Source organism: Atractosteus spatula, chromosome 17, assembly GCF_055471065.1.
Source record: "Atractosteus spatula isolate fAtrSpa1 chromosome 17, fAtrSpa1.hap1, whole genome shotgun sequence".
In the NCBI taxonomy this organism is placed as follows: domain Eukaryota; kingdom Metazoa; phylum Chordata; class Actinopteri; order Semionotiformes; family Lepisosteidae; genus Atractosteus; species Atractosteus spatula.
Window position 1 is genome coordinate 16,585,614 of NC_142722.1, and position 23,988 is coordinate 16,609,601.

Genomic DNA, 23,988 nt, shown 5'->3' on the forward strand with positions numbered 1-23,988 from the left:
GAATTTAAAAAAAAAAACATTTGATACTCAGGAGTGGAGCTTATGGCTTGTTTAAGGAAAAACTATAAAAACATGTTCAGTCAACCGTCCGTGTGTCAGGCGCACAGCTGAGGAAACCGCACTCCTGTCCTCAGACGCTGGCAGTACTGGGATGACTGGAGTTGGCAAGCACTGCTGTGGGCACCACTGACGAGTTACAAGAACGATTCTTCGAGACCCCTTTGTGGGGAGGTTTCCTGTGTCATTATTATTTCCTCAATACAAGCTCAGTATGTATAAACACAACATGAGGGCTAGCCTTTTAACAGGGCACCTGCCACCACCTAAAAAAAAAAGAAGGCACTGTCCTGTTTTTTTTTAGGAAAAAAACAAAACCATTCCTCCCAACCTTGCCTTCACTTTCAAACAATAAGACTTCCTCGCTTGTGAACAGGGGCCGGGTTAGGAGGGGGGAGTGTGTCTGCGGGCCTGGCTGATTGACTGGCCAGTAGGAATGCACATTTCTAAATTGCTGATGCCAGTTAGCCAATCAGCACCTCCTGAATGGACTCTTCTCCCAACTGTTAACCCAATGAGGGCAGGCTTTTTTGACCCCGATTCATGGCTGTACCATGCTGCTGCCCTGTCATGAGATCTTGTAGGCAGTCCCTGCATTTTAAGGAGCTGCCTAACAAAGTGAAATCCCTGTAGTGTCTATATATGTTCATCTAGGTTTCACCTAAAGTGTTCGTGTGAAAAGAAAAGAGTAACACACACAAAATAACTTTTTTTTTGCTTGACGACGTCGCACTAAAGCCAGTTCTTTCAGAACAACCTGAGCATGAAAAGTTCATGTAAAGTGGCAGCCTTCAGGTTAACCGTAGCTCAAAGCACTTTACAGCTCAAATGTTTCAGTTTTACATGTGTTTTTACATGTGTTCAGCACAAATTCTTCCTTATTCTTATTTAAATTTGACTATTTTCATATCCTCATTTCTTTTGATTTGCTTCAAAAAGGGAATTGAATCCTTTTCTTATTGCATGTCTATGTGGGAAACCTTGTAAAGATTTGCAGTCTAGGCCTAATCTTTGTTTTGCACAAGAGGTTTTTAAAAAAAACCTTTATAGATTTTTAATCTCTGGATTCTGAATAGGTTTGGTTACTCTAATTACACTGCTAGTTCCCAGATCAGCCCAGTGCTACAGTACTGCCACTCCAACCTGGGGTTTCCTGTTGTAGTAGGGCTTCACATACTGTTATTGTTCTTCTGTTTCATTGTACGTTTTTATTTTTTGGATAAAAATTCCCAAAATGCATTTTGAAAAAAAAATGTATATTCTACTCTACAGTTGAAATGTTAAATAATAACCCTTGCTTTCTTACTCTACACATGCAGTCAGTATCCCATGGCCACTCAGCTTTTACAGTAGACCTTTGTTTCACAGACTTTAAGAAGTAATTTTGAAGAGTGGTAGACTGAAAGAAGAAAGTAGCTGATGGGTTTATTGATGTAGCAGTTACCGATAGGAACATAAGCATCAATTACTTGTGAAAGTAAACTTGATCATTTTTTATAGTATTTTATATACAGTAGGCTGCTGACTCAGATGGACTTGCATTGCAGTGTGAAAAAGCAATAGTGTTTTTTTTAATTTATAAATATTGGATAAGTCCTTTCCTGCTAACATATGATCCTTAGCAGCTTAGCATTTGGCTAATACGGAAAGAGTTATCTATTATGTATTTTTTATTGAAAATCTTTTAAATAAATTTGAGCTGACTTTTTACAAAAGCTCACCAATTATATGTTTGGTGGATTTGCTGACTGTGTTTGCGTAGGTCACAGACTGTAATTCAGTCCTTTAGTAACCTTCAGTGTGCCTTATAAATAATATAATCATTCAAAATGAAAATTTTAACCCCAAAAAGGTACCACTCATACGATTTCTATCCTGACTCGCATCATTTCAATTTCAACCCTCAAAATGTTCTGAGGGGTCAATATGCGTCTCCCAAAGGCACAGGATTCAATAGTTCTCTGTTTTCAGCACTGCAGGTGGTTCAAAAATATAAAAATAACATAAAGCAGTTTTGTGCTGTGGTTAAAGAGCACGACTTATAAAAAGCTCTCTGTATCTCAGTAGCCAAAGTCCTACAAAATTTCTGGACTAGATTATAAGATTTTTCCTTTAGATAGTAGCTTTTTTTAAATTCTCCACTCCATTGTAGTTTATCGATCATGATAGTTGTACCAACCTAAGAAAATCTAGAGCAAACTCCTATGCTTTAACATTCTGTTGTAGTTTTAGCATTAAAGCATACAAACAGACTCACCAGAGTTTTTCAGTTTTCTTGTATCAACTTAAGTGTTCACAGGTCTTAATAGTTTAAGTTTCAAATTCAGATGTTACTATTCTGATGCTCATTGTACACTTTTTATTGCAAAACTATCAAATCCAATACCTTTGTGTAGAGAGTGATGGGTTAACTATTTCAGCTTTTTTCACCCATTTCTTTTGGTTCCGAGAAATGTTTTTAAATTTGAATTTCCCAGATTTGTGTTTTGTTTCGAATTCCTCTTTTTTTTTACCTGCAGTACCTTGATCTATTTAAGTGTCCAGGGACTAACTGGAACAGAGCCTGTGGTTCTCATGGCTTGGGTTTTTGATGCGGACATGTCAATGTCTTATTGTCTGGCGGGATTGAAAGGTATCACTAAGGTGCCATCTGTCCAGGTAATTTCCTATTTCATGTCCCCCAGAAATGTGCTCCATTGCCATCCTCTCCCCTGCTGCACGTCAAGCGGTTTCACGCCTTTCTCTGGCATGAGTCATTTGTTAAAAACCAATAATCATCAAACCTAGCTTTCAAAATGAGTCAGATAATGTCGCTAATACGCAACCATTTAGTAAAGCGTGTCATAACACACTATTTCCTTTGCAAACATGCGGGCCATAGCAATTACAAACTCAATAGATCCATTCATCTTGGACTGGAGGGGCGAGTCGGGCGTTGTTTTAATGAATGAAAGAACGCTCCCACTGCATTGTAACATGTTTTGTACTGTATAAGGCCTTCATAAGCACTTGGAAAAACGCAAAGTTTCTGAATTCCAGCCTTGTCTGTGTTTTATCTGAATTACCACTCATAGTCTTCATCACCCTCGTCTATTCATGAGAGTGTCCTCATGAGTCTTTTCACAAGGCGCCTTCCTGGGAGATAATCCAGAAAACTGGACACCGGCTAAACTATTAGCTTAGCTCTCTGTGAAAGCATTCTGCGTGCAGCTGAAAGAAATGTTGCAGAAAAGGACAACACAGTGTTAGTTTTTACATACTGAGACTGTCTCACTTTTATCTGGATGACGGTCCATAGAGCATGAAGATAATGTCTAGTATTGTGTTAAACACAGGACCAGTATGTTGTCATCAAATGTCTGTGAAGGGGCTCCTTTGTGAAAGCTGACCACAAGAGAGGACATGGGCAAAGAATTTTGCTGCAATCACTTTTCAGGCACACTAAGAAATGTGTGTGGGCTGAAGGGATTAAATAGCAGTCAAGCCAGTCGGCCTTCTTTGATTGCAGTTGTAGTCAGGAAAGCTACAGAGTTACCATGATGATTATTTGAAATTAAATAAATCCTTTGTCCAGGTAGATTTTTGAATTCTTACCTGGGAGTGACATGCCTGTTTGACATAAAGGGAGTGAAAGTCGAGTTTGTATTTACCCCATTTGGTTTTATAGTGGTGAACAATAACTGGGGAAGACGTGAGATGTGTGCCGTGAAAATGGCACAGTCGTTCTCTGCACTGTCCTTTAACAAGAGTCATTTTATTGTATTTTTTAAGAAACTCATAAGTGCTGCACGGAAGGAGGGAAAAAAAAAGAAAATAAGATCTTTTCAGCTAAAGCTTTTAAATGATAATCTAGCAGGTTCGATAAGTCTTTAATAAGATTTAACAATGTCTGCAGTAACAAAGTCTCTAATGGATGTGGGCAGTGAGCTCCAGAGACGTGGTGCTGGTCTTTGGCAGAGAAAGAATTCCTTAGATAAGCTGGAGATCAGGCCTGGACCATGAGCAGGCGAACCTTAATGCCCGCTATAAGTTTTAAAGGGGACCAGTGTAATTCTAGAGCAAGGGGCGTTGTGTACTTACAGTTAGCATACCAGCTCTAGCATTTTGGAATCACTGGAAGCCCTTTGTGACCTTTGAAGATACTGTATTAAGTAAAGCATTGCTGCTGCAGTCTAATCTTGATGAAACGGTGGCAGCATCAGTCAGGCAGAGCAGGAGACTTAATCGAGAAGCGTTCCGCATGTGAAAGAAAATACCCTTTAGGAGAGGAATTCATACTTCACATCCTGCCAGTCTTTGTTCTTGGTTGCATAATTTAACCCTAAAATGAACTAACATTATGACTAATTTGTGCTTCTCGTTCTTTTCATTTCTGGAACCTGTTGGAGGTTCCATTTTATCTGTTTCATTTTGTAAGTAATATAAAATCTCTAACTTCTGAGGAAATTGTTGAAAAGGCCCTAGCTGTGCAACTTATTAGCTCATATAAGGGTTTGGTTGACTACTAGACCTCAGCAAGAATGAAACCCAGTAGAATGTAAATTGATAAGCCCAGGTTTCGGATTTCAAATGGATCTTTCTTTCACAACTGGTCATATAGATAGAGGACACCACTGGTGAAAGAGGCACGTTTTATCCCGATCATGTATATACAGTAACTAAGAACTTTTTTTATGTTAATGTAATTAAAACAGCACTGCCACTTTCTCACCTCCAAAGGGAAGCATAGGTTAAAGAACTATGTTGGTTTTCTGCAATACAATAGTTTCTTTGATTTACTTTTAAGGGCACTGGGATTTTTTCTGTGCATCTGATACAACGTTTTCAAATATCCTAAAGAACTGTAGCCTAATTTACTTTGGATCCTGAAGTATTTACACACCATTACCCACCCCATGCATACTGCATGCATCTCATGTAGAAGTCAAACTTTCCATCTGTTTGCCTCTTTTTAAATATGTCATTTGGACTTCCACAGTTTTTCATTGCTGCTTAAAAAGAAATTTTGTTCGCCTCATGTCACGCCATGAAAAGGGTAGAAAATGAAGGAGGTGCAGTATCTCACTGATTGCGCTGTGCTGCAACTGCTGACTCTGCAGTTTTTTAAGCTTTTTTTGGTAATACTAAGAATCTCAGCTCTTCTTGGTAAGCCTTGCGAGCTTTATCTGGAATCGGAGATTATCAGGTAGCTGTTCAGTGGATTAGGTGAGTCTAGGCGCAGTGTGCAATGCAGTGTGGCTCGGCAGTGTTTATTCACAGTGCGAGAGCCTATTTTGGTCAGCTTATCTCTTCATCAGGCCATTTCCTCCCTTCACTTCTAGCGAGCTAATTCACCAGTTACAGTCTGACTCTCTCGACTGCAGCGAAGGCAACGAGAAAAGATGAGGAGAATTTGTGTTTTCTTGGTTGAATATTGTGCTTTTGTTAGACCACACAGCAGCAGGTTATTTTGAAGACGGCCAGAAAAATGCTCATGAGAGGGGGTAACAACTCTCTGTAAAAAGAGCTGGCATGAGTCATCTGAAATGCTAGCATGCTTATCTGGGTTAAAAGACCCCTGGTTCTGCTCTTCAGATCTGAACAAAAAGCAAGTCTGAGTGATTTCATTGACAGAGACTGTGTGTGGAAAGAGGTTTATATAAAGAGGCATTTTGCCCATTGGATATAATGGGAAGCAGAGACTTCTGTCTTCATATAAAAAAGTTTTGATAGTTAGGCTTTTCCTTTTTCTCATCTTATCTGGTGTGGACTGTGATGTGTCATTGTAGGGAAACAAATGGTATGAGAATACAAACATTTGTGGAGGTAATGTGTGAAGTGTGAAAACCACATTTTTCTTACTTTTATGTTTATTGGAATTTTTTTTCTATAACAGAGAGTTGTGTTTTCTTTATTCACCCACTTCGGTTCACGGTTCTGTGATTTCCATTTACTGGCAAAGCGTGAAGTGCAAAGAAAAACAGCAGGAAAGAAACTGTCATGCAAGATTTTCTTTTTAAAGAGAGGCAGAAAGCGCTTTCTCGCTTGGGGATGTGTATGTCAGTTTTATTTTTAGATTTTTTGGAATGTGTTCAGCTCTGATGTGTAAAAACCTGGACGGGGTTGTATATTCTCCTTCTTGTGTCGTGTTAAACTGGCTGGAGTTCAGTTTGTTCTGCCTCCAGGAATGTATTTCCTTTTTATCCAGCTGTAGAAGTAAGAGACTTTTAAATGTTGGACCTAATCTGCGTCCCTACGGTCTTTAAAGGAGTATTTGAGAATCTCATTTTGCTGTTGCCTTACCAGTGGGACTGTACAGCTCGGTATAACCCTCAGTAGGTTTCCATGTTCCTCCTGCCAGTTTTTGCCAGGAGCTATTTGTTGCTGCAACAGTTAATTAGCATGGTAAATCAGATTCCAGGCAACCCCTACAATACAAAATGTAGAAGAAATACTTGTAGGAAATATACAATCCAAATTCTTCACCTTCGACATCGGCTGTATTTTAAACAAATTGAGTCAGCTTCTAAAAAAAACATTTTGCTCCAAATGTACTTTCTCAAAAGTTGACAAAATCTCTGCCATTCATTCTGCAAATGCGGAAAGACATGCAACTGCTTTTCCCTGAGCAGAGGCAAATCCTCATGTTGTGAGGGAAAGAAAGTGCAGATGCTGCCGCCCTAGACGAGCTGTAAATCGTAACACAGTCTACGGTTGTGTGCCGAGCCTGACAGGAGCGGAGCTTGCACTGGGGATCTTGCCGAATCGGTTTCACAGCCTTCCTGCTTCCACCAGACAGGTCCCTGGATGCGCAGTCTCCGACGGTGTGCAGGTAACGGGAAAAGCATCTTGTTTTCCTCGGAGGGATTCCGAATGTGGAAGGACATCCTTGGGGAATGTTTCCCAGCTTCACTGCCCAGCTTGTTTTCAGAGGAGGATGGTGACGGAGCAAGGAACTTGTTAACATGCGTAAGCTGAGCAGGAAAACCAGACTCCCCCCCCCCCAGCCCCCCCGGGGAGTCTTTCCTGGGAAAGGCAGTCCTCGTGGCGAAGGAGTTTGTTGAGAACTCTTCTAGCAGTGTCAGTTATCGGACTTGGTTTAAAAAATGAAAGCTCCAGACCCCAGCGTGTGTGGGAGATCTCCGCTTAAAGTAGTGTGGCGGCAAGGACGTTCAAATGTTAAATACTAAAAATGTTCTAAAATGCCAGGGAAGCTTCATTTTAAAAACAGTATGTTTAAAAATACTGTAAACCTGCTAGGCTTCAATGGAATTCGTACCCTGTCTAACCATACAACAGACACAACCTTCTAAAAACAATTTCTGTCCTGCTCCCAGTGAGCAAACAAGCCCCCTTTGTACACAGCCTTCCATGGGAGAATTCCTCCTTCCATAACAACCATCCGGTGAAACTGCATGTGACACAGCCTTAGGGCCGCTTTGGCGGTCTCTAGTGGCAGGTCCCTGGTACTGGGTCACCTGGCACACAGGGTAGGATTAACATCTCCGTGTCGGTCAGAAAAGTGACAGTTGCGTGGTGGTCAGGCCGTATTGTGTTCTTAGTGGAGGTGCTTAAAAGGAAACTGCAGGCCCAATTTCTCAGACCAGTTGTGAAATCTCAGTAACAAAAAAAATCAATTGGCGCTATCGCGTAATCCTGCAAATGTCTAATTAAGTGTAAAACGGTGAAGTTTGTAGAAGTACCGTGTGGTCTCCGAGCAGTACAGTTTAGGTGAGAAACCGCGGGTGTCGTCAAGGGCAAACCGTGACGGCAAAGAGGCCCTTCCTGCTCACTAGTCGCTGTCAGCAAATGAGAAAATTGTGTCGTAACAACATGAAATATTATGTGAAATATTATGAGTGTATTTTAGTTGGTTGGCAGGCTTTTGCGTCTGTGAGGTTTTTTTGCCTCATTCTGGATCACTGATAATGACGGTAATATGTCACTATGAACACATTAAAATGTTGTTTCTTTGGTGATGTAATTTGGAGGCTGTGCTTTGCACCGTGTAGCTGGTAGTTTCATTATGGTCTGAAATGCACTCTTCGTGGACAATTCGTTATAACCCCAAAATATAAAATAGCATTACAGTTCCCCTTTAAGCTAGTTTAGTAAATGATCATTTGTTCTTGCCAGCACACCCCTATGCAGTTTGATGTTCATTCGTTTTGCTGTTCTCTCAGCAAGGGCTTTTCTAGACTGAGAGAGAGATTTGATGTAATTAAATAGGCTGTTGTAGACTACTGCTAATTTAATTGACATCAAATTAAAAGATATAGGCTAGAGGAAGCAAATCTCCTCAGGCAGATAATTCGTAATAAAAGGTTCACTAACTAAGTGTTGCTTTGTTTGCCAAGACCAAAATCACCTCGATCTTTAACCGCTGCAAATGATGATGACAACATGATGGTTTTTCGGTCATGGTGTATCTGGTATAGTGCAAAGGTTCAGTAACTTCACAATGGAAATATGGAAAGCATTCAAGCACCTTAACCTTTTGTCACCTGCTGGAAAAACTCCCTGCTGAGTGAATGAGGTTTGTGCCAGCTTGTCTGAAAGCCTTTGAGAGCCCTGCTTGAATTTTCTAGTCCCAAAATTGGCAGCCGACCCTGTGCACATTTTCAATATTATGAAGTGCAAAGTGAAATTTTATTTAAGGTGTGCTTAAACATCCATCCTTTACACACACACACACTGCGTAACTGTGCTGCCCTGGTTTAAAATATTTCCAAGTTAAATGTTAAGTTAACGTGGACCCAGAGCTGAAGACCTTGTTCACTCCATGACTAAGTTCCCACTGCCGTTTGTATGGCAAAGCATTCAACTCACTCACCCACCTTTTTACTGGTTTCTTGAGTGGTCCCAGTCTCCTCTTGCTTTTGCCAAGCAGAAATACCTCCTAATCAATTTGTCAAGACCACATATCACATTTCCTACCACTTAAAGAATAAACAGCATTTCATACCTTAATAAAGACCCCAACACCCACATTTTATAGAGGCAAAGGGATGTTTTTTTGTCAGTTTGAGTTAACTAACATGATAGTAAAGAGGTTTTCCATTTAAACAAAAATAGGTCAGTATCTAACGTGACAAAAATGCAAAGTGAAATACTGCAGACATTTTTATGAGGCAGTATAGCTCCACTTAGGTTGGCTTTTGTCATGCGAAAGAATGATTTGTTAAACTGTACCTTTTGAAACATTAACATCAGCTGTGGGCTGTGTGCAGAATTTAACATTATTCTTACAGGATGTTTTCAAGTAAGCAAGTATTTGTGCTGAAGATTAGGTTGCCATTTAGACCAATCTCTTTTAACCAAGGAGGTTGGTTCATATAGAGGGTTTCAGATTGAAATTCAGGTCGGTCAGTCATTGCAGATTCCCCTGTGAATGTCCTAAGCGCTTCATCCAGAATCATAAATTGTCAAACACGTCTATAACCTTTCCATCCCACTCACTGTGGGGGACACTGGTGGGTGTGAACTTTGAGGAAAACCTCACTACAGAACAGTTTTTGCAAGGTATCCTTTAAACATCTGAGGAACCTTTTAAAGTTCATGAGCTTTGAAGCAATAGTTCTCCCTCCTCTCTTGTAGTGTTTTCTGTTACTGTCAGTCTGAATTTCCCCTTTGGTTAGAAATTGCCAGCTGTGGCAAAGGAGATCCAAGAGCATCCAGGCACAACGGATACTTCCTTCACATAACGTTTCCATTTCACCCCTGTATTCTGAACATTGTGGGGTATTTACAGTTGCCTAAACAATTTTAACATGTCATGCCGGAAAAGAGAAACTTGCAGACTGGCTTTCCCATGACCCCTGGGCTCCCAGGAAAGGAGGGTTTAATAAAAGAGCTGTTTTATTTCTGCTGTCTTCCATCTTAGAAAACCAGCTGTGAGTGGATCGTCTTGTCCGGAAAGGATGACTTTAATAGGCAGACTGATTGGATAGTACTGCTGTTTGCAACCACTTGATTCGGAAACCCCAGAAAATGGAAGTGATCAGGTTTTAAGAATCTAGTTTATTATAAACACAATGGATAGGAAGAGAGAGCTTGAAATTGTTCCAAGTCTGTGTGCGACTCTGAGGGAATCGGCAGACCCCCACGACATTTTCTAGAGCTTCAGTCAGGACTTGATTGATGAGTTTTCTTAGTTACTGACTCGACTCAAGGTTTCCCAACAAAAACACGTGCAGCTCCTGTACGGGAGGATGATTGCTGTTCATCGCTCCGTTCTAATAGGATGTCAGTCTCGGACAGTTCCTGACGTTGGAGTTGTAGTGCTCTTTTTCGTCTAGAAGAACACACGCTCCAGTCTTCTAACTTGAGCTAAAGCTATAGAACAACACGTCCTCACGAACCAATCTTCTTGTCAAATGCCGTTGAAACACTATCGCTCAAGGCCAGGGGTGAAAACAGTCCGCCAGCAGTGTTTTACCTTGTCAGTGTGGTGTGTGCAGATGGCTAAGAACCAACGTGTGGAAATGAGGAAGAGGGGGGCTGGTTCTTAGCCTTCAGAGAATTTCATTTCGAATAGCTATATTCACAGCAGCTCTCACCCTGCTTTTGTTTTCCCCACGGCCTGTCAGTGGTGCTTTTACTGCAGTCTGTATACGAGTCAAAACAAGGGGAGCCAATTATAACGTGTTTGAACGAAAGGATTGTGTTAAGATGGTCAGTTTCCTACAATTTCGGTCCTGAAAATAACGGTGAGCCCGTGCGTCAGCATTGCTGGGCAGCGCTTACAGCCTGCCTTAGCTCTAGAGACACACTGAAGACCCTTCAGAGGCCTGTGTCTCTCGCGGGTGGAAAGGGGTGATTTACAGCCGGCGTGGAGTCGACTCTCTCTCTTCCACGCAAGAGCTGCTGAAGAGAGGAGCGTCAGACTGAAACCCGGGCCGGGAAGTGTGATCTCCGTGCGCCGCGGCGGGGAAGGGAAACATGGTGGCGAAGCGTGAGATTGCGTGTCAGGACAGAGGGCTCGGATTTTGTAACGGACTGCGCTTCTGCATCGGATTTTTTTTTTCCCTCTTTGGAGCGCCGTCCTGTTCCTGTTTTTTATTACCCCGTTTATTCTGCTCTCTCCTGTCATTCTCTTCCACTCGTGTCATTTTTCAGTGTTTTGGAGGAGAATAGGATTACACAGAAATGTCTTAAAGCCACGGAGAGAAATCTTCTATTTTGAATACTAATAATATTGAACTGTGTGCTATTGATGAACACAAAGCTGGTTAACAGTAGAGAAAATAAGATTTGTGAAACCGTTTGATGAGAAACTGATGCTCTTTGAGTGCTCTTTGTCTCAAGCAGGCGTGTGAGAGCAGTTATTCAGCAGTGCTGTCAATACGTGGTCCTCAGCTCAGTCTGCCCTACACAAAGTTATCTTTAAAAGCACAGAGAGCATTTCATTTAAGCTACTTCATTGTGGGAGGTCTTTCTTCAGACAGCCTATGGGTTTCACCTAGTTTCCTATTTCTGTGATATCGCTTGCTAAGGTTGTTTCAATTTTAAATTGTGAATACGCCGGTACGATACAGTAGTTGTGTCTAATCCACTGGAAAGAATGCTGACTACAGTGATTGTGATTATGGAGCGTTCTTTCACGTTGTGTTGGTTGACCCTGCGGTGAAGACAGAGTCCTGTTGTGAAATCACCAGCGTTATTCAAATACTAAGGAAGTGAGAAAATCCCTCTGCCTATTACTAAACAGGAAATAAAAATTGCTTAAATCAAGACAGTAAGTAATTCAGTATTTTTATTTTTATTATTACTACTATTGCCACTGCTTCTTAAAGATTACCTGAACTATTCAAGAGATTATTTTTATTATATCGCACCAAACAGCCAGTCTGCGCATGACAATGAAGCCTGAATTGAGATTAAGGCATTTGATGGTGAAATAACATCTGTTACTGCTAGTGTTTTCAGAGCTTGTTTTTCAATAGTGCTGGCCAGCCCACCAAAATGCAAAAAAACAGCCAAATACAGAGAGGTCTGGGTCACATACTTCACAATTGCGTCCTGTGTTGTCTTTGACTTGAAAAGCTGGTCAACACATTTGTCTTCTCTAGAATTGACTACCGTAACACCCGCTTACTGGGGTATCTAAATCAGTACTGAGCAAACTTCAGCATGTCCAGAATTCTGCAGCCACAATCCTGACCACATTGTGTGCAAGTGATCACATTACTCCTGTCCTAGAGACTTTGTACTGGCTTCCTGTCAGATTTCGAGATTGCTTCAAAATCCTCATTCACACCTATAAGGCCCTACATGTCTTGGAACCTGATCTCCTGTTTGCCCTCCAAGCCTGTGGTACGTTTGTCCACAAAATAACGAAAAGCAGAAATGGAACACAGTGAAAGCTCTGTCACGCACTGGGCCTGCAGTTCCCAAAGCAGCGGACATGAGCCCTTTGCCTCAGTGAGGTTTTATGGTTTTGTAGATGCCAGCTTGTGGTCATTTGAAGCATGAATTCATGTAACCATTGTCTGATTGGACTAGGAGCGTAGTATCTTACTGTCCGTTTTCTCCACCGTCTAGTATATTTTCTTAATTATGTTATTGTGAAACAATCTTTGAAAAGATTCTTTTAAAAAAGAAAATGAATCAGAGAATTGCTGTGTTTGTCACTCTGAAATGGTGTACTATTGCTGTTAGATGTGTTGGTTGCTAAATTCTATAGGAGTTCTTCACAGGAGTGAAGTTCCTTGATAGCATTGGTAACCCACTAGCCAGTTCATACACACATACTCTTAATTTCTCTTTTATTTTAGCAATAGGCTAGCGAGAGTGCTTCTGTCATCATCAGTGTTTCTCCTAGAAATAGAACTAGTTGGTGTGTTGGCTTATCTCTTGCACAGCCAACCACTTCCCTGTTGAAAACTTGTCAAAATAGGATTTGTTATTATGAGATTTTGAAATGCCTTTCTTTTCCAAAGATCAGGTTTCTGTGCTGATCTCTCCCGTGTTTTCGGGAGGGTAGTTGCAGATGACATCACACCATCTGTGTTGAACACCATGACTGCAGGAGCTCAGTGTTTTCTTTGTCACAGACCTAAGCGTCTGGCTGTGTGTTCCGATTCTGCTGTCCCAGAATGCTGGTGCTGTGATGTCAGCACAGGCTTATCACGGTCAGGAAATAGGTTGATTTACACCTAAAAGCAAGTCACACCACAGAAGTATTTACTTAAACCTGTAAAGAGTATCAGTGATCTACTGTATCTGTCAAGATGATATTGATCTCACTGAGGTAAAACAAAACCAAAACAGTTTAAGCTCTGTGTCTCACCCGGCTCTGGGTCCTCCCCTGTGCTTCTGAGATGTTGACTCCATGCTGGTGTAAACTCATTGTTCAACTGGAAAATCATTTACTCAACAGGATGAGCAGCTGATGGATGTGTGTAAGAATTACATTTGTAGTTAGTATGCTATTAATTTACAAATTATCAGGTAGTATTGAAGTTGTCAGTTAGGGTCATCTTGTCTACTCCAGTTTTAAACAGATTGGTCTTTCAGTCAACTTAAAGCATACAAGTATTTATTTGTTTCTGAACGCATAGAAGCAAATCATTTTTTCAGGCAGACAAGAAAAAATGGTGTCTGATAATCAACAGGAACTTGCAACCACGTTCTTTCAAATTATTTCGATATGACTGGTGACGCAGAGATTTTTTTTGCTTTGTTTAGTTTAACTCTATCCCAACTGTGCCAAACTGTTTGGCTCAAGTTTTAGGGGAGAGCTGTGGCATCTTTATATAAAGGTTTTTGCTGATAATTGAGGACAAGAATTAAAATGAAAGGGATTTGTTTTGAAGAATACATACTGTATGGAAATGTGCAATATTTATTTATTGCTCTTGTGATAAAATTGGAAATACAGTTTGACCGCTGGAATATTTTTGTAGTCCTATTCTATTGCAGAACAGCTAGAAATGGGCCTTTTAAGCTTATATCTCCTCTCTTGGGTCATTCTCCATCTCAGTGACCCTTCACTGTGTCTCAGGGTCTTCAGCTCATGTTGTCACCCATTCATTCCCATTCCCTGCCTCCCCAGTGTCTGTGAGAGAGAAACCCATCACACAGCATGGCTGATCTTGCTCAGAGCGCTGCGCAGTGCTCACATGCTGATCCTGGCTCTCCCCTAGTTCTCCACGTTGTCATTTTTCAGTTTTGTATTCCCAGAATACTCGGTTGGGCAGCACATATTACTTGATGATTAATTGTATTTCCTGCATGCTGCGATGCATGTGGATTTCTTTTTGACACGCACTAGATGAGGAGGGGGTTGAAATAACGGAGCCCTGGCTGATTTGTTAATAAAGGACAGTGAGGGAAACGAGGAGAGCACCTTTCTTATTGAACCAAGGAGATGTTGGAATATCACCCACTGGGATGTCTTCCTGTGCGCTGAAGAAGGATGCAGCTACTTCGCATCGGCAGTATTTGCAAAGGGAAATTCCACAGATGCTCACCTGGTCCTGACATTTTCTGGATTTTCTTGTGCAGAGAAATTCCAGGGTGCGAGATGACGGGCTCTCAGACGTGATCTTGCTGCACCTGCAATGCGTTTGCTTTTCAAAAAGTAATTGCCAATCAGGAAAGGGCATGATACTTCCAGGCACTCTAGCAAACACAAAAGAACCACTAGCAGTAACGCCAGCCTTCAGTGCGACTTTAATTCTTGTTTTCTTCCGGGACGTTCTGTTATTTTTTCCATGTGTTCTGCCTGTGTCTGGAACACCCTTGAACACTTGAGTTTGTTATAGATGGGAGACCCATACTTTGGAATGAGGTACAGAAACTGTATGTTGCGAGAGAAAGTTGGCAGTGCCCTCCTTGCTCAGGGGAAGTCTGTGTATGTGTTTCAGGGCTCCAGTCCCAAGCTGAGGGCCCCCTGCTCTGCTATTACTGAGATACGCCGCTGCAACCGCCTCGAGATGCCAGACAACATGAACACATTTGTTTTAAAGGTGAGTAGAAAACGTCACCTCCGGACCTATGACTCTCCTGTGCTTGCATGCTGAGAATTTAATTCACATTTGTGTCACCTCACATGTGGATGGGCTGCAGGCCATTGGTTTCTTGTCTGCTTGCTGGTGGCTTGTTCATCCAATGGTGTCATGCAGCCACATTGCTTGATCACTGAGTGTCTGCAGCAGCACAGTGGCTACGTATCTCACTCCAGACAACCACAACCATTGTGTGTGAGGAAGCACCTTCTCTTCCCATTCCGAAAATAGACTTCCACTTCATTTTCCTTCCTTAACTACCGGTGTTAAGAAAGAAGTATCCATATCCTTTAGTAGTTCAGGTGGGGAGCTGCGTCAGCATGCGTAGGCTGCAAAGGAACAAGTGATAGGTTTATTCCCTGCTGAAAAAAGAGGAAAGAAAACACACAATGTTTCGTCCGTGGAGCCTTCTTCAGGTGTCACCTTTGAAAAAACAAAACGTTGTTTTCTTTCTTCTTTTTTTTCAGCATGGAATAAACCTATTACTTGTTCCTTTGTATCCATATCCTGTCTTAACTATGCAAAATCACTAGAATCAGAAACTTAGAAGAGGTGTTTCTGGCAAATAAGCATAATCTAATGAAGAAGTGTTAGACTTAATATATTAGAAAATAACATTGCTGGACATAGACAGTACCACTTACTGTACTTCTATCTGCAAATGTACATTGTGCAGGAGCTTTATTTTGCACCACTGCCTGGTCATGAGCCTAGTTGTGTGTGCTTGCCTTCCAGCTTCGTCTCTGCCCTGTCTCCTCTGGCTGTGCGGTTTGCGTCACGATCAGCCACGCTGCTGTCCCCTGCCTGCTCCTAGCAGTCCTCCTCAGCCCACTGTGTGGCCTGCAGGCAAGGCAGCAGCTGGGCAGCTCCTATCCAGAGGGCAGATAGCTGTTCAGGTTTTCCTTTCCCTCTGCCTATTTAATTTATTAATTTACAGAAATCCGCAAAAACAAAAACCCAAAAGCGAGTGATGATTTACAGGAGGCTTATAGAGCTTGCGTGCCTGTGGCCAGTCCATGCTGTGCGCTGTGCAGAGTTTTGCAAGAGCTGCAGCTGCTGTTCACCCTCTGATCTCCTGGTCTTCCTTCTTTTAGGTTAATCACTTCCCAGGCAGTTTAATATTTGAGACTGATAATGATCAGCAAGTGAGCTCCTGGACTACTGAAATAAAGGAATGTATTAACACGGGGTAAGCTTTGAATGCTTGTTTCTGTTTTTTATTCGTTATGTTCTCCAAGTGAGAGGGGTTATCAGCCACTAGACCACTAGGAGTTATCTCCCATAAACTTGTACTTTTTGTTGACACATTTCAGTCCTCTCCTTAATATTTGGTTTGGAAAGGTACTTTATATTTATTATTATTATTATTATTATTATTGAATCTTCAGAAACTGTTTCCTGCTGTGGTTTTCACAGCCATTGTATACAAACTACAAATGCAACTTTTCGCCACCACTGCTGTTATCCTTTGACCTGGAGCACCATGAGCATTTTGTTTTGAAAAAACACAATTCCTGGAGCTGCAGTAAGACTTTCCAATACACAGAGGACATTCTGACTGGCCCCACCAAACAGCCCTGTGGGCCTCACGCTTGTCTTTAGGAAGATCTCAAGCCATTTGCTCCAGAGTTTCTTTTCCTATTTTTCACACTTCCATTAGTAGTTACAGAATCCTACAGAATATTCTGAGGCTAATTATGGAATACAAAGGCCATTTCACATTCCAGGTATCATGGCGAAATATTGCTGTTGACACTGCTTTTCACTGTTGTGCTTGGGTTGCAACCAAAAACAGCAAGTGGGTCATGAGGCTCAAGTCAAGGGCAAACACCCCTGCCCTTGTAGCAAGAAACAACAGCAGATTTTGCACTGTTGCAGGCAGTCACAGGTTGTTTGAAGATGCATAGAGTGATGTTGTATCTATGACGTTACATTTAAACCTCTTATCCTGTTGTTACTTATCTCCAGTTGAATGTAGTCAAAACAATGAACAGCGTTCTGTACTGGTGTTTGCTTGTGTTGGCACTGCTCCACCTCAACTGACAGGAGGCTGGTAAAAAATAATCTGGGGTTTTAAATCGCTGTTTGACTGAAAGTATTTGACTGATTTGCCAAATATCAAAAGTACTTTTTTCTTCTGAAATTCACTTGTACTTCTTCGCCTTAGTTTTTACCCTCTGTAGCAGTGGGAATGATTTCAAAGACGCTGTTCTGGGTTTGCTATTTAAAAACACTGGTCGATATGGCTGCTGTAGCACAGAATTGAAACTGGGGCCGATTTATTTGCACATGCTTCCTGGAAAAGCAAAATATCTGAGGGTATTAGTGTCTCGAAAGATATCCAGAATGAAGGTTTTGAAATGTAATGAACTCAGTACCTCAGGATGGCACTTAATAGGACTTTTCTCTTTCAGAACGCGTATTTCAATATATCCTTTCTTCTTTACAAATCGTTTCCAAGGGAGTCAGTGTTAAGGTGGGGGTACAGAATGCTGAGCAGTGGGAAAGGTCTCTTGCTGTAGTGAGGCTAGGAAGCTGACGTTGGCAGAAGGAAGTGTGGAGGAGGGCTCTCTGGGGTCCCTGGGAGTTTCAGCTGCACCAGATGTCTGATGGGAAGAGAACCTCGCTCTCTTCTTCTCTGAGAAAGGCTTGGGTTTCACAAGAAGCATTGGTGGTATTAAGATTAAATGCCGGAAATTAAAAGGTGGTGACTTCTCTGCACAGAGACTGCAGTTGACAAGCCCTGCTTGCTGAGCGCTCTGCACTATCGTGAGACCAGTACGGTGCCGATTTCAAACACCCCTCAGCAACGTAGCATCCAAAAAGTATGCGTCGGCCCACGATGTCAGTAATTCAAGCCACCTCTGGCTCACTCCTGTTCGCACTTCCAGTCTGCTGTTATTCTACTGTATTGACGTAGCCGCTGAAGGAAATGACCAGCGATCGGAAGACGTCGGCACGCACACAGGCAGGTAGCTGTCGGGAGTTTGGTGCGCACTGTCCGGGGTGAGAGGCATCTCTCTGCCTGTTCTCAGTCTGTGCAGCGCCGCAGAGCTGTCACAGCTGGCCAGTCTCCGGTCCACTGGGAGCTGACCAGAGACCTCAGTCTGTGCTGCTTTCATTGCAAAGGCTGGAACTGCTTTATGTCTTGAATAGTTACACCCCAGTACTGCTTAAGAGAAAAAATTATAGTGCAATAAGAATTTTTCAGGATTTCAAAATAAATTAAATTGGATGGCCCTAGCTTCTCAACTTGCCCCATTCTGATGTTACACCTGTCCAGCTGTTTGACCAAGGGGCTCTGCAGAGTCACTCTAACCACATCTGGAATGCTTCAACCCCTGCTATAGTTTAACACAAAATATAAAAACATTGTTTTAATTGAAGATCCATATGGAGTTGAAAAATGTCTTTTATAAGACCTCGCTGGATGAGATCCTCAGATGAGTTAGTTATTAACAACCAGACCAGCTAAATGGGCCCATCAGCTGTTGTTAATGCACTTGACGTCAGTCCTTAGGTTCGAGGATGTCTGTGTAGGTTTGACAGTTTTCGCAGCTGTACAGTACTTTCAGCCTACTTCAATAGCAGGAGTGATTACAGCTTCCCTGTGATTAAGTAGATTCCATTCATTCAGCTAAATTATAAACTCTTTTATAGTGAAAAGTACCAAAACCGTATTGAAATGGTAATAAAAACATTTAACTGATGTCTAAGCATTAAAAAACTAAGAAGCGATGCGTTTTGTGACCAGCTTATTGATGGGGGGAGTTCTTTTATCTGGCTGATGTTAATGATATCCCTTCAGAGCTAGAAATAAGCTGGGAGTATTCTAAACAGCAGGAAGTGTTGTGACGCCTCTGGCTTGTTTAGTTGTTGGTAGCTTTATGTCTGCATCCCATTATGGACTGACAAATCCCACGGAACCGGAACTGCATTGCGACAGGGCAGGCTGCCCTTTTCACTTGCTGGGGAAGAATTTCAAACTGGTCCTTTCGAATGAAGGGTAGCATTTAGTACAGATGGCTTGTCCAGGGATTATACAGTGTCCAACATCATTGATGTCCACTGATGTCCTTAGGTCATTCTGAAATAAGGAATGCTTTCTTGTGGCATACGCTTATGAAAGAGTTAAAGTGTATAATCATGAGCGAAACTTCTTGTATCTGGAATTGTCTGAATTTTCTAGGATGACTCATTGCTGTAACCATGCTTTATCTCAGTGATGCAAGTACTACCTCAGAGAACTTGCTGGTTTCGCGCATTTCTCTGATAATGGCATCGGTGACTGAGCAGAGTCAGCACAGCTCTTGTTGCGCACCTGTTTCCTGTTTCCTGTTTCCGGCTGCCCTTCCACACAGCGCGGCCAGGCCCTGCCAATGCCCAGGGCTGCCTCAGCCTGCAGAATTCCAGGCCGGGGGAGTCTTTCTCGCAGGCCAGCAGGAAACTGCAGCCCTGCAGTGTCGCAGAAGTGGCTGCTGCAGTTTATTCAGCAGATGCATACAAAGAGACCCACCAATACCTCCCGCTTTAGAGTCGAATTTGTGATTTAGCCTTTCTGCTAATTTACAGATATGAACTTTTGCAAATGGGTTTGGAAAGACGTGAAAGTAGCCTAACATGCTTTGATGGAACATTTTGTATCTCTGCATTACTTCAGCTTTATCAAAGCTAGACATTGGGCTATGTAATTCAGCAATTTGCAACACACGATTATTAGAAGTTATAGAAAATTCTTGAGAAAGCTTGGTATTGATGTGCTAACTGCAGATAAAACAATTGCTGCAATTGCATACATTACTTATCTTTCCTAGTGGCTTCTTTTTAAATTGGTGGGAGAAGAATTCTGTGAATGATCCTGGCAATTCTAACAAAGTTCATGAGACTTCTACAGATCACAGGCTGGCCAAATGCCCCGCTGACCTGTGGCTGTGTCAAAGACTTTCTAGAGAAGGGTTTATTTCACGCAAATCTTTTTTTTTTAAAAGCCTCAGAGGAAGGCTCTTCCTGTTATTGAAATGCTGAGAACACTGTCAGCAATTCATCAGGATCTGATTTGGCCTTGTTTCTACATCCACTCTCCGGTTTTCTTTGGGGCGGGAACAATAACATTTCACATTTCCAAGAATTACAGACGTGCTTCCTGGCCGGGCCAGCTGCTTTTTATGTCTCGCTCGGCTTCCTTCACCACTGCACCCTCGCTCTTCTGGGGCTTGTGCGAGCCCAGACGTGTTTCTCATCGCGGCCACCAAGAGCACCGAAAATAACACAAATTTACAGATTATGAGAGGGAAAAAATGAAATTCTGTAGCTATGAAAGAAGTAGCTCAAAGACCAAAAAGGCTCAAACTAATTAAGCTGACTAGAGCATCTAGCTGTTCTTATCTATGTCTCATTGCTCACAGAGCGTCTCTCTAATGGATTAGACCGGGGTGAAGAATTCCACAACTACTGAAAGTAATATGACCAACAATAGGCATGCTTTTCCGTTTGGTCAGAGTTCAAGTTCTTCAGATTTCTGAACTTTAAAATTAGACTCCTTTCCAAACCTTGGCCCTTATTTGTTTTTTTTCTCCCATGGTAAAGTGGACGTGAAGGCTCAGCTGAGACAGCAGCCTCAAAGCCCCGTTCCACTGCATTGTCTTTCTAATTATGTGCTGAGTCTTCCAGTGCTGCCTTAGAGGTTGACAGAGGTCACGAGCATATTTCATGCAAATGGAGAAATTCGGATGAAATCTTTCAGTCTAATATCCGATACGTTTACTGGATGCTTGGCAGTGATGTGTTAAATGCATTGTCTTGAACGTTGTGAAAAAGTCCAGCCTTAAACTCCTCTAGCCACTCAGTATGTGCTGCTGGTCAGCACATACTGAGACCCAATAGAACTTGTTAAAAGTAGTTAAGTTTAATGAATTAATACTCCCCACTGCTGCCCTTTTAGTTTTATTTCAGCCTTGCTGTAATCATTTTACTGGATTTTCTTTGTATTATTCCTTGTGTGTACACCTAATGCAGAGTCCTGTGCAGCAAGTTGCTCTCAACAAGGACATCTGCTCATCAATTGGCTTTGAATCTAAGCATGGTTTGCTGCTGTTTTGCCCTTAACTGTGATGTTGTATCAATCTGGCAGGTCAGACAGTGCTGACATGGAGCTGCTAACTTCTCCTCTGAGTGACTTGTTCCCTAGTGCCAGGAGAGGGAGCTCAGAATCTATGGGCCAAGGTGAGTCTCCTTGCTTGGGGGGGGGGGGGGAATCAGACATCAGGTTTTAGCGTGCTTTAGGCACTGTAGCAATAACAGTACGTGCTACTCATTGGTAACGAAAACAGGGATTAGAAGGAGATGGATCTGAAACAGTAGCAGAAAACTGGTGTTTGTGTTTTCCTGGTGGAGTTCATACCATACTGCTGAGTTTCACTTTGAGCCCAGCTTCCCTCGGTGTGGTTTTTGTTAGTCTTTCACATTCACAGCATCACCCGCCTAGAATTCCCTGTTTCTAATTCAAGGGTGGATTTCAGTAAACCACACCTGTTCTTAGAGTCGGGAATCTAAAGCTTAGGCAGATCACCAAACATGACTTCGATGGCAAAAGGTGTATATTCTTCAGAAATGGTGTCTTCTGTCCGGGGGACCTGTGCACTCTGACTGACTTTCTTCGTAAAGTGCCCTGTCTGATGCCGGTGTTTACTGAACTTTATCCTGACTCACATTATCTTAACTGGATTGGAACAATCCCTAGGCATTATCACAGTGGAAAGCACAAGAGAAAGGAGGAAAAGCACTTTCTTTAAGCTGTGACCTGCAAACGTGGTGCTTTACACAGGCACCTTATAAAAAATATTTGAATGAGGAGAGTTAACAACAGGGCAGCATGGTGGCGCAGTGATGAGAACTGCTGCCATGGGCTCAATTCTGGGCTTGTGGTGCTGTCGGCATGGAGTGTGTGGGTTTCCTCCAGCTTCAGTATTGTCCTGCAGTCTAGAAACGTACTGGTAGGTTAATTGGCTTCTGGAAAATTGGCCCAGGTGTTGGTGTCTGTGTGTCTGCCCTGCGATGGGCTGGTGTCTGGTCCAGGCTGGGGTAGGCTCCGGCCCTCCATGACCCTGTACTGGATGGTCAGAGAATGGATGAATGGGTGGAGTTAACAATTTTTATTATAATGGATGGCCCAGCATTTCAGAAAGGCTCCTTTAGAATATGAATTGTTTCACCCTTCACCGGAATACACAACCTGTGATATGAGGTACAGTATGGATTGATCGATATTACAGCTGACGGGCCTCCGGGCTGTGTTGCAGGGGCGACGCACTTTGCTGTTGGAGAACAGATCTACCAGAAGACGGATCACTTCCTGTCTTCGTACCCCTGGTTCCACGGGCCCATCTCCAGGGTGAAGGCAGCTCACCTGGTGCAGATGGCGGGCACGCGGGGCCACGGGGTGTTCCTGGTGAGGCAGAGCGAGACACGCCGTGGAGACTACGTCCTCACCTTTAACTTCCAGGGCAAGGCCAAGGTATTCCTGACCGAGAGCTGCCCGCCGCGGATGGGGTTAGCTACAGGGCCCACCTGAGACCCACTTAATACTGAGCCACATCCAAGAGCACACACAATAAAGACGCTGCAAAGATTGATTCAAGAGGGAACGTGCCAGTGCTTTGCTGCATGATAAGAAAATGTATTGCTGGACATAGTCAGCCTGGCAGGATCCACCATCTTCTAACATACCAAGTGATTCTATCAGAGTGTCGGGCAGCATTTTGGAATATCCCAGTGTTGTCACCAGCTGTGTGGAACAGTTTTTAGGCAGCAGGGCTTTTGATGTGTAATTAAAACGTTGCAGGTTTACATCCCAGGTGGTAATATTAGCAGAACCCTTGAACAAGGTACTCAGATCGCTCCAGTAGAATTCTCTGCAGGACACATGGGTAAAGATGTAAATTGCTTTGTATAAAGAAGTATTAACCAAATTAATTACTATTAAGAATGTGTGTAGTAAAGTTTGTTATAAGTATTTCCAATGCACTTGTCCCAGAAGTGCAAAAGTTTACCATAATTTATGTGAAAGTCCTGTTCTCAACAAGGCTCCTGGAGAAAACTGCCAAATCATTCAGCAGAACTACCGCTGAGGGCTTTGCTTCAGAAATGAGGATAAAGCCCACCTGCAGTCGGGCTTATTGAAGTTATTGTAGTGATTAGCATTACCAGCAGCTTCAGCCTATGCAACCCTGCAGCAGCGCCTGCAATTTGTAAGGGAGCCACACATGACGTAACAGCGAAGAAAAAGTGAAGGATATGATAAATCAGGAGCAGCAGGCAGGTTGGAAGGGAAAAACATCATGTAAGGGTTGCATGATTATGGGGATGGTGGGGAAAATCTTAATATGCTTAACTGAAAATGCAAAAATGTACTGTATATGATGTGCTAGCCAAAGAACGCCATCCCATTTGGAAAAGATATGTGCCAATGAGAAAAGTATATTCATGTAGGTGTTTTGAAAGGGTGTTTTATTGAGAACTGCGCCCTTGTGTTGTGGCAGCACCTCCGGCTGTCCGTGACGGACAGGGGGCAGTGTCGAGTGCAGCACCTGCGCTTCCCCTCAGTGGTGGAGATGCTCAATCACTTCAAGCGCTATCCCATCCCCCTGGAGTGCGGCGCCGCCTGTGACGTCAAGCTGTCCAGCTATGTCGTGGCCAGCTCCTCCTCACAAGGTAAGGCTTCTCTGTCTGGGCAGCAGATTTGTATAGGCAGAGAGGGCTCGGGTTCGGGCAAAGTAGCTGGAGGGCCCACTGTTCTTCAAGAAGCCAGGACGATTGTACAGTGTTTGTCCAGAGTAAGTCTTTGTGATACTTTTCTGTTTCTTCGGTGTTTCCTATTTTTGGTTTCAGTCATTTTAACTAGACTAGAATCTAGATCACAAGTGTGAAGCGCAGAGAAGAAATG

General features: G+C 42.6%; 1 protein-coding gene across 2 annotated transcripts in view; it reads left to right on the top strand.

The window, feature by feature from the left end:
• sh2b3 (SH2B adaptor protein 3) overlaps window positions 1–23,988 on the top strand; it is a 68,852-nt gene that overhangs the window by 39,763 nt on the left and 5,101 nt on the right. For both annotated transcript variants that reach the window (XM_088936151.1, XM_088936150.1), the window contains exons 3-7: window positions 14,907–15,008; window positions 16,142–16,236; window positions 21,178–21,269; window positions 22,346–22,560; window positions 23,585–23,756. In XM_088936151.1, coding sequence (XP_088792277.1) covers window positions 14,907–15,008; window positions 16,142–16,236; window positions 21,178–21,269; window positions 22,346–22,560; window positions 23,585–23,756 — 676 coding nt within the window. The remainder of the gene's footprint in view (window positions 1–14,906; window positions 15,009–16,141; window positions 16,237–21,177; window positions 21,270–22,345; window positions 22,561–23,584; window positions 23,757–23,988) is intronic.